General features: G+C 37.5%; 1 protein-coding gene across 6 annotated transcripts in view; it reads left to right on the top strand.

Moving 5' to 3' along the window:
* The window catches only part of BEGAIN (brain enriched guanylate kinase associated), a 161,388-nt gene that overhangs the window by 95,640 nt on the left and 49,472 nt on the right, over nucleotides 1-16,276 (top strand). For 5 of the 6 annotated variants that reach the window (XM_027637791.1, XM_027637796.1, XM_027637795.1 and 2 more), the window contains 3 exons: nucleotides 4,084-4,245; nucleotides 5,828-5,884; nucleotides 10,223-10,289. In XM_027637791.1, the coding sequence (XP_027493592.1) occupies nucleotides 4,084-4,245; nucleotides 5,828-5,884; nucleotides 10,223-10,289 (286 nt within the window). The remainder of the gene's footprint in view (nucleotides 1-4,083; nucleotides 4,246-5,827; nucleotides 5,885-10,222; nucleotides 10,290-16,276) is intronic. The other variant, XM_027637794.1, reaches the window with a different exon arrangement.

Here is a 16,276-nt window from a genome sequence, read left to right on the forward strand (position 1 = left end):
AATTCCATACTCTTTCCAGCTCTCCAAGTTTCATAAAGATAATGAAATATAGGATTTGTGTTTTCTAAGACATAGCACTACGAGATTTCCAGACAGTATTTTTTATTTGCTAATAAGTCCTCTCCTTTCTCTTGGTGGTACTTTTTTCATTCAATTCTTTTCTTAGTTTTACATATATATATCAATAAAGAGCTGTGAGGACCAACTATGCATAGAAGACAAGTTATGATTTAAAATATAGTGATTTAGCAGCATTAAAAAATTGCTCAATTAACTTTTCTAATTAACTGGTATGTGACAAGCAGAAACAAAATGCAGGTAATTTATGGAGTTGATTGGTTTGGAGAAAAGCAAAAATGTTAAATGGTTGACTTTGTTACTCCATATTTTGACTTTTTTGTTTCCCTCTTTTCAATTCTGATTAAATTACCACTACCAAATTTAGAGGGGTACAGAGCAAAATTAAGCCCTCCTCACGAAAACCTCAGACTTCTAGAACAACAACAAAAAAAAAAGATACAGAATTTGATACATTGCAAGCTCTTGTTCTTTCTACTGTTTCTCTCACTTGCTTTGCCTTTGTTTCTTAGGTGCTTGTTCATACAGAACCAAAATCAAGGGAAAACAACAGGATTTACCTCAAACCAGTAACATATCTAGATAAAGCTCAATTCATGCAGAAATAAAAACCATCATGGGAATCCTGGGAAATCTACTCTCAGTGTTACAACTATTAATACCCATTCAATGGTTACAGTCTAAGATTTGGGAAAATTTCCCTATTGTGTTATTCATGAGCATAAATTTTGTTGTGATATTGCTTAAAGTTAGCTATCTTTTCAGAACTTGCTTTACTTAAGAAGGATATTAAAGCAGATGATTTAATGCTTTCCCAGTTGGGGTCTTCTCTTTCTTTCTTCTTTTTTTCTTCTTCCATAAAAGTGACTATAAGTTTTTTTGCCATTCAGCATATTCCTGTCAGAACAAGATTTCTTTCCTTCTAAAATTTTTACCTTTCAATCTAATAACTTGTATTTTAATAATGATTTAATATTAGGTGTCTACTATTGCATCTTAAATAATCTCATCATAAATCAGGTGTTCTTCCTATCTAAAAATTATACATTCTCTTAAGAGCAATCAGCCATTTTAACATTGATCATGCGACTCAAAGTACACAATGAGTAAGGGTTCTCCTAGGTTTGGGAAGGTTTAAGGATGCCACACTATCATTCCACCTTGGGTGGAAATGAAGAGAGGTTTTTCAGAATTATGGTTTGCTGGGTGAGAATAACTTTGATCTTTGAAGCTGCCTGAGTTATGCCTTAATCAGTGGGATTTTTTTATTTTGAACAAAGTTACAGCTATGCTTTACCTCCCAAAACATTATGTGAAAGAGCCCATGTATGTAGACTGTTTCAGTAAAGCTCATTAGAATAGGCTTGATTTTAATGGAATGAATTATTCTGAAAGCAAATAATTCAAGAATATAAACACTTCAAAGTGAACTGCAAGAGAGAAGACTGAGCTTGAAGTTAAGTTTATCGTTCTAGCACAAGCTTCAAGCTGCCAAAACCTACCAAACTGAGACCCAAAGCAAGAAGTACCTGCAGGAGGAAGCAGAAGACAAAGTTATTAGAGGCCATTACCTTTTCTCTTTTTTATCTTTTGTTAGGCAGTCTCTAGCTATTACGGATTTAAACATCCCTGGCATTCCCATTATATTTGTATACCAACAACCCCTCTTCCTCCCAAAGATCAAACTTCTTGTGTCCAAAACTTCCCAGTGCAGCAGGATGCTCTAACCTTCCCTAATCTGTCTTAAATTGCATTAACTGCATTTGCCCAGCATAGAGCAGCAGCCTCAGCCTGGCCATTTTTATCCAAAATCGTATCTGGAGGACCTGCTGTCTACTTTTTGTACAAATCCTAGTGATTAGATTTTTAGAGCAGCAGAAGACTTGAGATCATACCTCTTTTCACTCTAAACAGTTTTGGCACTGTAACTCCCACTTCACAGAAGAAAATCCAAGTTGCCAGGCTATAGGAAGAAAAACTGACCAAAATGAGCAGATGAGTAACAAGAACAACAGGTCAGAAGCAGAGCAAGTGAAAAGTGGTGTGATGTGGTAACATCATGAATGAGGACATGTAGAAATGAGCAGCATGGGTTCTCATTTCCCTAGACAATATTGGAGTTTAATTCACCAAGAGAAATATAAAAATTAAATTATTGCATTAAGTGTAACTGCATTAAATGTCTGAATCAGAATATATTATTTTAAGGGAATATAACTACAAGTGGTAATCTAAGTATAACTGTAACCACGCAATATGTGCAATTGAAATAGAGCACTGTGTTGGCAAAACATTAGGCTGTTTCCCATCTCTGAGCTGCATGGATCAAGCAAGCAACAATTGTAAAGCTTTTGCATTAACTCACTGAGATCCTATTGCAGCTTGTAGAGAAGAAGCCAGTCACGCTGCAGACAGCTCAGATAAGTGTTTCTTGAAGATTGACATGTTGTTCCCAAGCCTCTTGTCTAATTAAAGACCCAAAATATTATTCTACTGAAGCTGATGGCAGTACTCACTTGACATCAAAGCGAATCAACATTCACCATTCTTTTATGAAGAATTATTTTTACCATATGATTAAAAAAAGCAAGACAATTCATAATGCACCATGTGGTAGCACTTTGTCTCTAGGTGATGGCAGACTGCAGTTCCATTGTGCCTTAGAGGTTCCATCTGAAGCCAAGAGGTCAGCTCAATATTGAGGTTGCAGTTCCTGGACCAAGTTACAGTCACCTCCAGAGGTCCCAGCTCTGGCAGGAATCCCATCCTGTTGTTCAACTGACACACATGCTAGAAGACTGAGGAGCTTACAAACTAAATAGACAAGGATAAAAATATCTCCACTGTGCAGATAAGAACTGAGGCACGTGCAGAACTGGCTCACCTGAACTGGTACAGTTGAGCTCCAGTAAAGCAAGGGAAAGATCCTCAGGTTTATTGCTGCAAATTCAGAGGGACTATTTGGATGCTGAGAACGCAAGCAGGATCACTCTTGAGAAAAGACAACACAGAAAGAACCGTGTCTTGCAGAATATACCACCTAAGGAGTCTTTCTGCTGTGTCTTTTGCAACTGGACAGGTCTATCTCGTATTGGCCTTATTAGCCACCGGCGTGCTTGTAACAAATGTGGATAGAGCCTTTCCCAAATCTTTGTTCACAAAGCCCAGCCATGATGATGATTTGGATGCAGATGGCATATTGGCCTTCCTGATAAAAATTTCGCATGGATCGCCTGGCTTTATGCTGTCTTATGTCATCTCTAAAATAGAGAAAACAATAAAGTGAAAAAACTCCTTTCCCCAAATTCTATGCCTAGTGCTTTGTTTTGTCAAAGAGTATAACTAAAGCTAGCTTAAATCCATGGCATAAATTTTTTACTGAAAGAACAGTGAAAAATTGGGGATTACACCTGAGTCTGGGAATTCTTGGCTCCCAACTAAGTGGGAAAAAAGGAAAATAGTCATAACCTTAAAACCGTGATTATATTAATTACCATTTGCCAGATGAAATGCTGAACAATAATATCTCTAGCATCTATATGGCCAGGGTTTGGAGTGGAAATGGAATCAAATAGGACAAAATTTTCCTCCTCCACAAACTTGTAATTTGGACTTAAGGCAAGGAAATATTTTTGCATGGTTTATTTAGAGTTGCTGCTCTATAGATATCTGCTACTTCAATAATAGTACGGTAAGATAACTCTAAATGAAAGTTCCTGTGTGAAACCAATCTCTAGACCATGTTTTGTATTTTAATGAAAATTCTTTCACAAAGTATTCCATTATGGATAATGAGCTAGTAGCAAAAAATGCACTAGACAGGACAGATGGGAAGATAGTCAACTGCCTATACCAGAAGATTTTCAAAGTGCAGTAAACAAATTATGAAGCACACTTCTCTGGCTAGATGCCAGCCTATACTCTAGGGAACTGGTCAAAGGGTGGATCATGAAAAGCCTTTTTGGGAGCAGCTAAATTCTACAGCTGTGGTCTTTGTTTTTCTAGTACTTTGCAAGAACAGAAGGGGGAATTACGAAAGCGTCTGTCGTACACTACCCATAAGCTGGAAATGCTTGAAACGGAGTTTGATTCTACACGTCAGTACCTTGAAATAGAATTGAGACGTGCTCAGGAGGAACTTGAAAAAGTAACTGAAAAACTGAGAAGGTTAGTAACTAACTTTTTGAAATAAACAGTTATTAGGAATTTACAAGAGATTGTATTAAAGATATTTGTAAGTAAAAATAAGCATAGTTGCAAACATGCATAATTTATTATTTATTGATTATATATCATGTTTTTATATTGCACATATATATTTCACTTATCTGAATATATTTTACATGCCACATGAAGTTATTTACATGTGATATGTAAGATGTCTCTGTACTAAAAGCAAATATGCAAATAGTAATGCACCTATATAGGTACATATATGGCATTTTTATGTGTAAACCTGCATGTGGATTAGTGCCACATTGTGTTACAAATACAAAGGTTATAAACACACTACATATATATGTATTTATACTGCATATATACAGATTTATCTTTTTTTAATGACTTTGCACATTTTCTGTTGTTACTCTTCGTTGCACTGATACAAGAGAATAGAATTTGGCTCTTCATCACTCAAAGCTGAGATTATGTTCAATTCAAATAATATTAAGACATTTCACATTATGCTACAGCAAATAATTTCTTTTAATCTCGAGTAGAATGGAATGATACTGAAAAGCTATTATTTAAAACTGTTGTGGCTGTGGTATAGTGCTGTTTCAAAATGGGGACCCAGTTAATATTAATGATAAATTCTGTTAAGCATGCACTCCTGACATTCCTGACAGTGATTAAAATTGTCTGTAGTCTAGCTTTAAATTTATCAGTGATTCTTAATATCCATTTTTTCATTTGATTGCAAAACTTCTGATACTAGAATTATCCATTTATGCAGGAATGTATTTGCATGTCTTGTGAGACTTTCCTAAACTGATGTTATAATGGAACTGTTTGATTTAGTTCATTGGATGAGTCAAAATTAAATTCAGAACAAATCATTCCAGGGCTATACGCAAAGAAATATTTTTCATTTCTTGCAGAAGGCAAAAGCCAAACCAAAACAGAGCCAGAAAACACCAATAAACTGAGTCAACCGAACCACTAAATGAAAATTTTAAACAGAATGAATCTGTAAGTTCATAATTTAGGAAACATCCTATGTGGTCTTATAACTTAAATGCTTCCCTATCTGGGGATGCTTCTTAAAACAAGACTAAAATGTGCAGGTGACACAGGGATTTTGAAATCTACACATGTCTATCCAGAGCAGTCTGGAGATTCTCCGAAACACTTTTTGTTGTTAACAATATTTTTCCTATCATTTCACTTAGAGTAGAGCCATTTAAAGAAACTTCATTCTTGATCTAATTTCCTCTGATACATTCCAGGACAGGGAACAGTGGTACTCTTGTTTTTTGAAGCATTAATTCAGATAGCTGTCATAAAGCAGCAGAGGGGCTGACCATCCCAATTCTGTTAAAACAAAGGGGCTTCTTAGTCAGTAGGAAGTCTCTTATCAACTTCACCGGGCTCTAATGAGTTAAGTACCCTTTGAAACTCAGGTGAAGTGCTCACTGCAAAGTCTAGCACTCATACCCAAACATCACATTAGCAGAACTGACTTTCCAATATTCTAATGGAACATTGTACCATATTATGAAGAAAACTTATATTAAAAATTATGTTTCAGGCAGGTGATTACTCCCCTGAAGACATATCATAATGGAAGCCAAAAATATGTTACGAGGTGAGCTTTAAAAATGTTTCTATTGAGAATAGCAAGGCATACTGCAAGTTGAACAACTAGATTTCTCAACCTGGAGAACGATAATGTCTGAAAAAAAGCCTGTCATCCAACAGCATGTCAGCAACATGTCACAGAGGAAAACCAATATGAGAAAAAGAAAGAAGTTGAATTAGTTTCAATAATGTGTCTCTTCCTTTATTCACTGCACAGGGAGAGAAATTCAACCCCCCCCAAAATAAAAAAAATCCTCTGTAATAAGATCCCACTTGCATACTAGAGAACATTTCTGTTATTAAATTTCCATTACTGTAAAGTGCAAAATTTTTCAAAGAGGCTGAATGGCCATCCTTTTTTAATCCTTTCTGAAACTCTTTGTCTTAATTTATCCAGAATATCAACCTCACTACAAACATTTAGAAGTAGCCTCTTTTTTTTTTTCCCAGTGTGAGAAAAAGCAGAACAGTGCTGAGTAGGTTTGAAAATATTAACTGTAAAGCGTAAGTTCAGTTTTGAAAAGTGACTGAAAAGAGATTGGGGTTTTCATATACCTCACAGTGGTCCCTTATCTGACATGATTATCATGGCTTTTATGAATTAAAATTTAAAAAAAAAATCAGAAACCAATCTTGGAACTAATTCTGAACTCCAAAGTTCACATGATGTTTCCTTCTTGAGACCCTGCTCTGGGTAACAACTTGTTGAGGACCCCACCCTATCTTTTACCAGGAAATAGGGTAAAACCCATACCAGCATGTATTTAGCACTGAGATTAGCCCTCACACATTTTTGTTTCACCAAAAGCAAGACAATTCACAGGCTGAAGGGGGTCACAGAAATCCTGGGGGGAAAACTCTCTTGTTTTCATATGGAAGTTGGTGTAACTTGTGATAAGAGAGAGACAAAAGTTTTCTTGAACAAGAAGCTGCTACTTTAACAGTCACTCTTCAAAAGTAACTGCACTCTGGGAGAAATTTGCTTCTGTAAAGAAAGCATAGACACTTAACGTTTAACATAGTCAGAATATTTTTCATTAGACCCTAATTTGATCAAGAGTCTAAACATGCATTTAATCGGTGCAGATACATGCACCTCGAGTCATATGCGTAACATCTAATAATACAAACAACACAAAATCCATCAATAAATGATAATAGGTTATTGACTCACATGAGTTTATCCTTATAGCAGTTTCACAGGGTAATGAAGCTGACCTACTCTTCACTTTATTTACAAAGCCAGATTTACAATGCTGAAGTATTTCATACCTCACAACGTTCAGGCTACCTGGGTGTCTGTTTTCTGCAAACAGGGTTAAGTTACCATTTGTTCATCTGATCATTTTCAAATTTTAATAATTTTCCCTGCTCTTTATTTCTCCTTCGCTTTATTTTAGAGTTTAGCCCAAAGATTGATCTGCCTCTGTTCCTCTTTGAACACTTCCTTCCCTATATTTCTGGGTCCATTTCTCTCCTTGCCACCTACATTTGCTGATGCTTCTTTTGGCACAGTGAATTTCCAATTTGGGTTTGCTTATATGTGCATGTGTATGTGCTTGTGATGTGTGTACGTGTTTGTGCTTATTTTGACTACCTTTGCATACTGTTCTCAATAGAAACACTTTTTGAAGCTTAACTTCCTACTTACTGTGGATTTTTTTTTAGATTTGATTTGACTTTACTGGGAGGCAGTCAATTTTTTCAGTGCAAAATAAATGTCTTAGGGAAATAATGTTTGTGGGCTACTTTCTCCTAAACATACAACAGATTTGATAGGCAAAGGCAAAAGAAGTTACAAACAGACAAGTAGATCACGATAATCTCTTGCAAAAACCCTCTATCACCGTCTCGGCATGGAAGTGTTGTCATTGAGAAACAATTATATTAATGGTAATCAACCTTTCAGTCATCCATATCAAGAGAAAAAGTGACAACAGAAGCTGAAGAGTAAATCCAGTGACACATTGTCACCATCACAAGTCTGATATTCAAGTAGTAATTATTGTTTTTATTCATGATCTAAAGTTACAGAAAGGGAACCTTTAGAGTCTCCCTTGAGCTGTCCACATAGGTCACCACTGCACAGCAGAATGGGTTAGAGAGACGCCTAAGCTAGAAAAGCTCTGAACGAACTTTTTTGCCCTCTTTTCTTTCAGGAATTTATGCAGATACTTTTGAACCCATGCAATCTCTTGAAGGTGCTAACTGTTTAAATCAGTTTTTACACCACCTCTACTTGAGCCACAAGCTTTCTGGGTGCAACGCAAGTTTAACCTGTTCTATTTTGCTTTACTAGATTAAAAATGTAGACTATGACAGAGAAGATACTGAGACACTTCCGGTCTCAGCCAGCAGGCACTACTTTATTTTTCTAAATTCTTGCTTCCTGCACCATAGCACTCGGCCCTACCAGCAAAACAAAATATTTGTGCTGAGTAGCTGCAGGCAAAGCCATTGTAACCCTCCTTTTTTTCACTGTTTATCAAGATAATCTCTGCCTTCTCATGTGCCACAAAAATCTGGGTACAGAGTACCTGTTGTGTACACCTGTTGTGTTGACAGCTAAATAGCTGTGAAAATCCCAAATACACCTAGAGCTGAAAAATAAATGTCTGTAGAGAGCTTTGGTGGTAAATGCTGTGAGGAGCATGGACGACGCAAAGAATTGTAAACTTCAGTCAATCCTTTAAGTCACCTGGACATGAACACAGTGGTACTACGAGAAGTGATGAGCAATGACCAAGTCTCACGGTGCAAGTCTCACATATTTTCAGCCCATTTATGTCAACACCTTAGCAAACACACTTTACCACTGATCCTCCTCACAGGGAGGAAGCCTCTGCTCAGCAGCTCTGTAAAACATAGACAACATTGAAACTTCCCCCAGGCTTGCAATGAATGTTGGAAATGGCTGCCCTGAGTCCAGTCTGACTCTTGGTATCCTGAGGATTTTCACCCATGGGGATGTCATTATTTATATCCACAGAGCAGATGTCCTTGGCATGGACATCCCCTCTCAGGTCCATGCAGCAGATGTTATTGTATTGCCGGGAGCCCCAGCCAGAGCTCTTCACGCCTCAAGAGGGGCACTGCAAGCCACTGGCCTGCCCTGAATGGAGAATTCTGATCATTTAACTGGAAAGAAAATCTCCATGGCAACAGAAGCTGGGAGAGACTTGAAGCATCATGTACCAGGAATGGGTGGGCTGGACCCTTCAATTTGCAGCCATGGCATGATTCAAATACAGATCTTCATTTCAGTTTCAACAGGCACTTTAACTAACCAAATGATAAATCCAAGAGACTTCTTTAATCCCAGTCCCTTCCTGATCACCACGGAAACTATGCTCAGAGGAAGTCCCTTTTTGTTGTATATAAGTGTATTGCATCTGAGTTCACTCTTACAGCAAACACACTCGCACATTACCTAAAATCAGCTCACTGATGAAAATACTTTGACCTATTGATCAGTACAAACATACTGATTTATTCAGACAAATTTTTCACAGCTGAGCTTCTAACATTTGCTTTACATTTGTAATACATATTGCTGAGATGATGGGTACTAACAAGACCAAGGAGCTACCCTCCTTACCTTCTGTGAAGAGAAAGGCACAGCTACTACCAAAATAGCAGTGTTTTTCCCACAGGCTGCACAGCTCATTCATTACAATACTAAGGTTACCATCTAAGTAGCCTAAAGATACACAGGCTGAAACTTTTCTTTGTTGTATTGCTCTGGAATAAGCAGGAAAGCCTCATTTTTTGAGTCCATTCAATTCTTAAAAAGAAATACCCATCTAAAGTATCTAAATACATTTCCTAAAGAAAGATGTGTTTAGGTCTGGAGAACAGGCAATCCCTTGAACTTTGGTGTAAAAAAGGGATATTCTCTTCTAAGTCATGATGTTGATGCCTGAATGTTGCTACACTCATTAGGATTCTGCTGCAATTGTTTTTATTAAGAGACCTCCACAATGTTTTTTCTGCTGCCTAAGCCTACAGCTCAAGCTTCCTCTCTAACATATTATTCCTGAGACTGATGTAAAGCTACAGTTTCCTTGTGCAAGTTCCTAAGCTGCATGCAAGTGCAGAATGGCCAACAGATTTTCACTTCCTGATGGAATTTGCTGCTAAATATAGTAAGCAAACATGAGAAAGAAGTTTCCTTAGGAAGCAGGTGGTAATTGCATTTCAAAGGCAACCACTGACTGGCAACAGGAGTGATAAATAAATAGATTTCAAATAATGCAAGCCAAGGTTTTGTACTGATGTGAAAATACAGATAAAAAACAACATGAAAAACAATGCATTCAATTACATGATATCATCTTTGTTTTAGGATACAAAACAATTACCTAGCCTTACAAAGAATTAATCAGGATCTGGAGGATAAACTTTACAGAATGGTAAGTTATCATAACTGGTTTCTTTTAATATATTGTGGTTTTATGGTGCTTAAGTCATAGGAAAAACATGTATGTAGCTGTCACAAAAAAACCCTCATGCTCTAAATGCAATTATACTTAAAAAAAGATATATGACTTTATCAGTATTATGATGTAGAGCTCAAGCTGTGTATGATGACATAGCTCCATCAATTTAAATGAAGATTGCCTTGACTGATGATCTGGCTGAGTAAATTGTACCTTTAAAATAATTCTGGTTAATTTAGCTAATAACTTCATGGGTTTTAAATATTTATATTTTCATTAAGTATCAAATTTAAATAAGGTAATCCAAGGTTTTCTCATGCTTCTTAGATACTTTCACTCAGCTTTTATTAAGTGATTTAATAGAGCTTGGATGGTCTGACTTTTAAATGCTGTCATAACTACCTATCTCAGTATATTAATTTCCAATCTGCATGTGTCTGCAACCGCAATGTCAATGTCACTGTCACAGGCCAATTAAAGCCGAGCAAGGAAAACTGCACCATTTATGGGCTCCACTTGGCCAGACACAGCACCAGTGACTCAAAATAGCTTGAAGATGTTAAAAAGAAATGGCAAGGCCTTTGGTGCCCTGGCTCATTGCTAATGCTGCCGGGACATCACTAGTAGGAGTAAAATTACAGAGGAATGTAAGGATAATGTTTAAAGAGGAAAGAATGACAGTTTTGAACTTCCAACGATCCTCAGAAAGGAGGTTGTAGCCAGGTGGTGGTTGGTCTCTTCTCCCAGGCAACTATCAGTAGGACAAGAGGGCATGGTCTTAAGCTGTGCCAGGGGAGGTTTAGGTTGGATATTGGGAAGAAATTCTTTAAAGAGAGGGTAATCAGGCATTGGAATGGGCTGCCCAGGGAAGTGGTGGATTCTCCATCCCTGGAGGTTTTTAAGATGAGACTGGATGTGGCAATTAGTGCCATGGTCTAGTAACCACGGCAGTGTTGGATCAAGGGTTGGACTTGATGATCTTGGAGGTCCTTTCCAACCCGGCTGATTCTATGATTCTATGATTCAGGCTATGAGTGCATCCTGGTCTGCTGTCTCCTCTCCTGGCTCAGTACAATCAGTCACTCCCAGCTCCCCTTCTGTGCAGCCCCAGACCTGACATGGCCCAGGCAAGCACAGTGCACACACAATACATAATTTATAAAGTGTGTTCACAGATCTACACACAGAGATAAGGATGCTAGGATAAGCCCATCTTTTAGATAAGTCTCATGTAACATTTGCATGGATAGGTAGCTTGGAATGGAGGGAAGAGATTATTGTGGGTTTTGAGTAAATAGGGACTATAGCAACATACAGGACAGACATCAGCCTTTAATAAGAAAGGGGAAACAAACATTTGAAAATGTCATTGTTCTTATCTCAGAAGCCCACTTAAATAGCTAACAGCGAATAGGGGACTGATGCTTTTGCAAATCACTTCGGGATTTTGTTGTCATCTGTAGCCTAACATTTATTACCTATGTGCTACAAGACATTAATAAAGTAGAGTCATTCAGGCTGGTAAATGGAATAAAAATAATAGAAACACAGAAAGAAGAACTCCAGAAAATCCATATGTTTTTATCAGGTATTTCAGATCAAAGCAAAGAATTTTTAAACTGCTGTTTCAGCATCCACTTAGATCCTTGAAAAATTATTTCAGAGCACAGCACAGAAAGAACAAAAACTGGTCCCGTGGAGCACTGCACCTTTCTTTATCCCACTAATAAGACAGTCATTGAAGATAGCTTTAGAGGATTGAAGAAGATCAACCAGGCTCTGTACACCACTTAACTCCAGACTGCTTTGCTTTCTGAAACATTGAATCTGAAGACACAAAACCAAACAAGCATCAAATGGAAACTCTATCAAAAGGAAAGAGATGAGGAAAAAAGTACTGTATCTGATTTAGATAACCCGAGCATTTTGATTTTTAGGGCATTCCAAAAGCCCTCAATACTTCAGAGAAAGTTGAATTAAATAACGGCTGGTTTGGTTAATCAACATCTTATGGTGGACTAGGCTCTTGGAAACCTCTCTCCCTCTCCTCATTAGAGGAACAGCTGTGTGTATATGTTTTTTCTTTCTTTTGTCTAATTTGCCAATCTAAAATCAAATACCTTTGATTTTTCTATTTTTACACAAATCCAAATATATAAACCATGTGTTTACTTTCTCCCTCTCTCCCCTCTCCCCTTCCCTTTGTATACACACATGTATATGTACACACACACACACTCTTATGCAAGTTTTCATTATTTATTGTGTTCAAATGCAATAAGTAAAGAAGACCCCCAGGCAGTGGTCCCTTGCTCCTCTTGCCTGCAGATATCCTGGGATGCTCCCAGGAGACAGTTACTCCCTGCACTAAAAAGTGACCCATAACTCCCCCTCTCCCAGTGACTGGCCCCAATTCATCACAACTTATCTAGGATTCTACCTCTTCTAATATTTGTGGGTATCCTGAATATTGAAGCCTTTCATGCCTGCTATTAGTCTAAGGGATGTAAAAGAATAATCATTAATTCATCAGCAGCCACAGAAAAGGAGCTGATGTAGCAGTTATTTTTCTTCAAGGTTCTGCTTCCTTTTGGGTGCTAATCTATAAAATATTTAAAATTATTTGAAAGCACACTTCTGATCACAGCAAATGGTATCCAACTGAAACCTCTGTCACACCAGAATTTGAAGTATAAATATAAAATATAAACCACAGTGTCTGATTTGGCTAAGAGCTAAAAAACTACAATCCTGAAATTGGGAAAGAGCTTGTTGCATTAAACTGGGCAAGGCTAAACCCATGGAACAGTAGAGGCAAATGTGGCACAGAATTAAAATTCTTCTGTCACTCCTCATAAAACTCCTGTTCTTACCACAGTTAGAATCTTCAGCTGGAGAAGATTTCTTTGGTGTTGTAAGCACTGATTAAGCAGTGGAATATGCAGGCTGTCTTCATAAATAATTAATCTTTATAACTCTTTTCTCCATTATTATGTGGGGAAAGACTAAGCAGAGTCCTCTCCCTGTGATTCCATTACAAGACTGTTCAAATTAAGAACTTTTTATAATATTTAGTTCCAGTTGTCGTCAGTAATCTTCACTTTTCTTTACACATGTTTGATTTTTCGGAACATGCTCTGCTGTGGTCTTACTCCTCACAAACAGCAGTTTGATTGTGATTATAAGTCATATAAAAGTAGATTATGCAAGTCATCCCAACCACATGTTAAGAAATCCTTTATATGATCTCAATCCAATTCCATTTATGATCTTCAGTGGAATTAAGCAATGTATTTTAAAAATGTTCTGAACTTTCAAGGCAGTTAGTTGTGTAGTTTTACCTTTAATGTCATAAGCCAGACTTTTAATGGTATCTACATTTGGGAAGAACTGGTACCTAATAATAGCTGCTTAATAAACTCAACTGCTAATGAAAATTGCACCCATGTCTCCTCCCCCAGCTGCATTTTGAATGTTCTTGAAAACATGACCTCAGAATCCAGCTGCAAAAAGCTCAGAAGGCCTTATTTTCCAGAAACACTGTAAAATATGTCTTTTGTAACTGGAAAGCTTGACAGACAGACTGCTGGATGGTATTAAGCTTTGGTTCCCACCTCTGCAAAGCCAGACCAGCCCTCTGCACACAGTGAATTATACATTTTATCATCTGTCAAGATGAAAACTCTTACATTTTTACAATAAAAGTTTACAAAATTTGCAGCAAAATTTTACCACAGAACTGTTAGAATATTACATGTTTATGTCTGGTTTTTCATATACATTAATGTAGACTGGGCATGTGACTCTGACAAAAAGTTGGAAAAAATTATTATATAAACCAGTAGTAAAGAGGGATTTGTGTTAAGGATGATCATGTCTGAAATGCTGCACTATCTGAGCACAGCACTGATTTTTATCCTGTTTCTGCCTCTGCCTATGAGCTGGAGGAGGACTAAGAGGTACTGCAAGTACTTTATGCTCCATGTTATTAAGAGTTATTTATCCAGCTCTTGAATATCTGGGGTTTTCCAGTCTGCTGGTCATAGTATATACTTATGCATCTCCAGCTGGGGAAATCCAAACATGAATTAAATATGAGCTGGGCAATTTTGAGCGGTGTTCTGAGACTTTGTGTCAGGGGAACGTTACTTTAAAAGAAGCAGATTGCTGGGTATCCAGGACAGAAAGGTAAAGAATATGGAAAGTGGTGAGGAATTTGATGAACAATTTTGGTCAGGCATTAAAAACATCTAACTACCAGCAGTATAGCTATGGAATTTGAACCAGTCGCTAAATTGCACCTGAGTCTCCTATGACAGCTACCAGTCACACCCCCAATATGGTTTAAAACATAAGCAAAAGATTAAAACGATGGAGAGAAACCCTGTTTCTCACACAAACATAAAGGAAACAGAAGCCCAGCATCTCCAGGTTCTTGCATGAAGCATGATGACTTTGACAGTGACTTTGAACAGTGATAAATCACATCTTTTTCATTTTCTTTCCTTCATGAAGAAGAAGTTTCTCCCCCTCTCCCATGTCCCATGAAAATCAAATAGATATGACCTAAATATACTTGAAAAGATTTGCATCCCAAAGACAAGAAAAGTTTAGTCAGCTCAACCTGACAGGCTCATTTACTCACATTCAGTGAAGACAGCTGTGAATTTAAACAGAAATTTATACTGGTTGGTTAGTTAAGGCAGAAGCCAGAGAAGGTCTGTGCTTTGTGGACCAAACAACTGTGAAATGACATTTCTAAGGAAGGAAATGATCGTAAATGCCACAGAAACAAGTAATTTATAAAAATAGCGGTTGAAAAAATGTATTTCTAGGAGGATTTCAGGTTACACTTTTTATGCTTACAGGCATTTTGTGCTAAAGATCTCCATCTCACTAACTCTTCCCATACTCGATTTCCAGGTTAAAAAATATTGCCAAATAGGCTATAGGACCTACACACATTACTTCTTGTAGCAACTACAGAGGCTCAGACTGAGTAGTTTCATTAGTTTTGCAGACAAATAAATGAAATCTCCTGGATAATTGGGACATGAACACGAGCACACAGGCTTTCAGACATTCTGTCCTTCCACTCTCTCTCAACAGAGATTCATGTCCCTTTGTTATCCCATTGTTACATGGTTGGTAGGCTAATCCTCTTCGCAAGAGACACATAAGACAGACCAGCCACTTCGTAATTGCTCTACATGAATGTGACATCATGAGAGACTTTTCTGGAAACTGGTTTCCATTTTTTTCTGAAGTCATGGGACAGTTCTTCTGCTCTGTCTCTTCCTCTTAGTAGGACGTCTTCCACAAGTATGAGCAACCTAAGGAAGCTGTAAGGTGACAAAGGACACTTCTCACTTCCAAAATTGTCTCTCTTGCATGATGACAGAACTCTTTCTTTCTTAACATACATCTTACCTTTAGGCCACTGATATACATTTGTTATACCTGACATTTTCAATCATTTTCTTCATCCTGATCTCCATAATTTGATCTCTGTCTCTCAGGACAACCCCGGGGGATACCATCTTGACCAGATAGGAATAGAAAAAGCTGTTGTTTTCAAAATGGCTGAAAAAAACCCCAGAAATCTGTGTGGGATGTGGGTATCTTTGAGCTGTGCCTTCCTTGTAAGTGCCTTGGTTCTTTGTGATTATCTGCCAATTCACCACAATGAAAAGGAAAGCAAGAACAAGAATAAGCCTGAAAAGGTTTTCTGTAGCAGGCATTTCACATCTCAAACTCCTTCATGAAAACTGGTGTCATCTGTGAATATGGAAAACAAGGCATAGAATAGCAACTTGCCTTCGCCAAGGAGAAAATTTCTGAATAACTTCTAGGTCTTCTCTATCCAAATCCATGGTCTACAACAAATATCAAAGGACTTCCTAGAGAGAGAGAAGGAGAGAGGGAAAGAGAGGAAGAAGAGAAAGGGAGAAAGAAAGAGA

Source organism: Corapipo altera, unplaced genomic scaffold (assembly GCF_003945725.1).
Source record: "Corapipo altera isolate COAL_440 unplaced genomic scaffold, ASM394572v1 23, whole genome shotgun sequence".
Classification (NCBI taxonomy): domain Eukaryota; kingdom Metazoa; phylum Chordata; class Aves; order Passeriformes; family Pipridae; genus Corapipo; species Corapipo altera.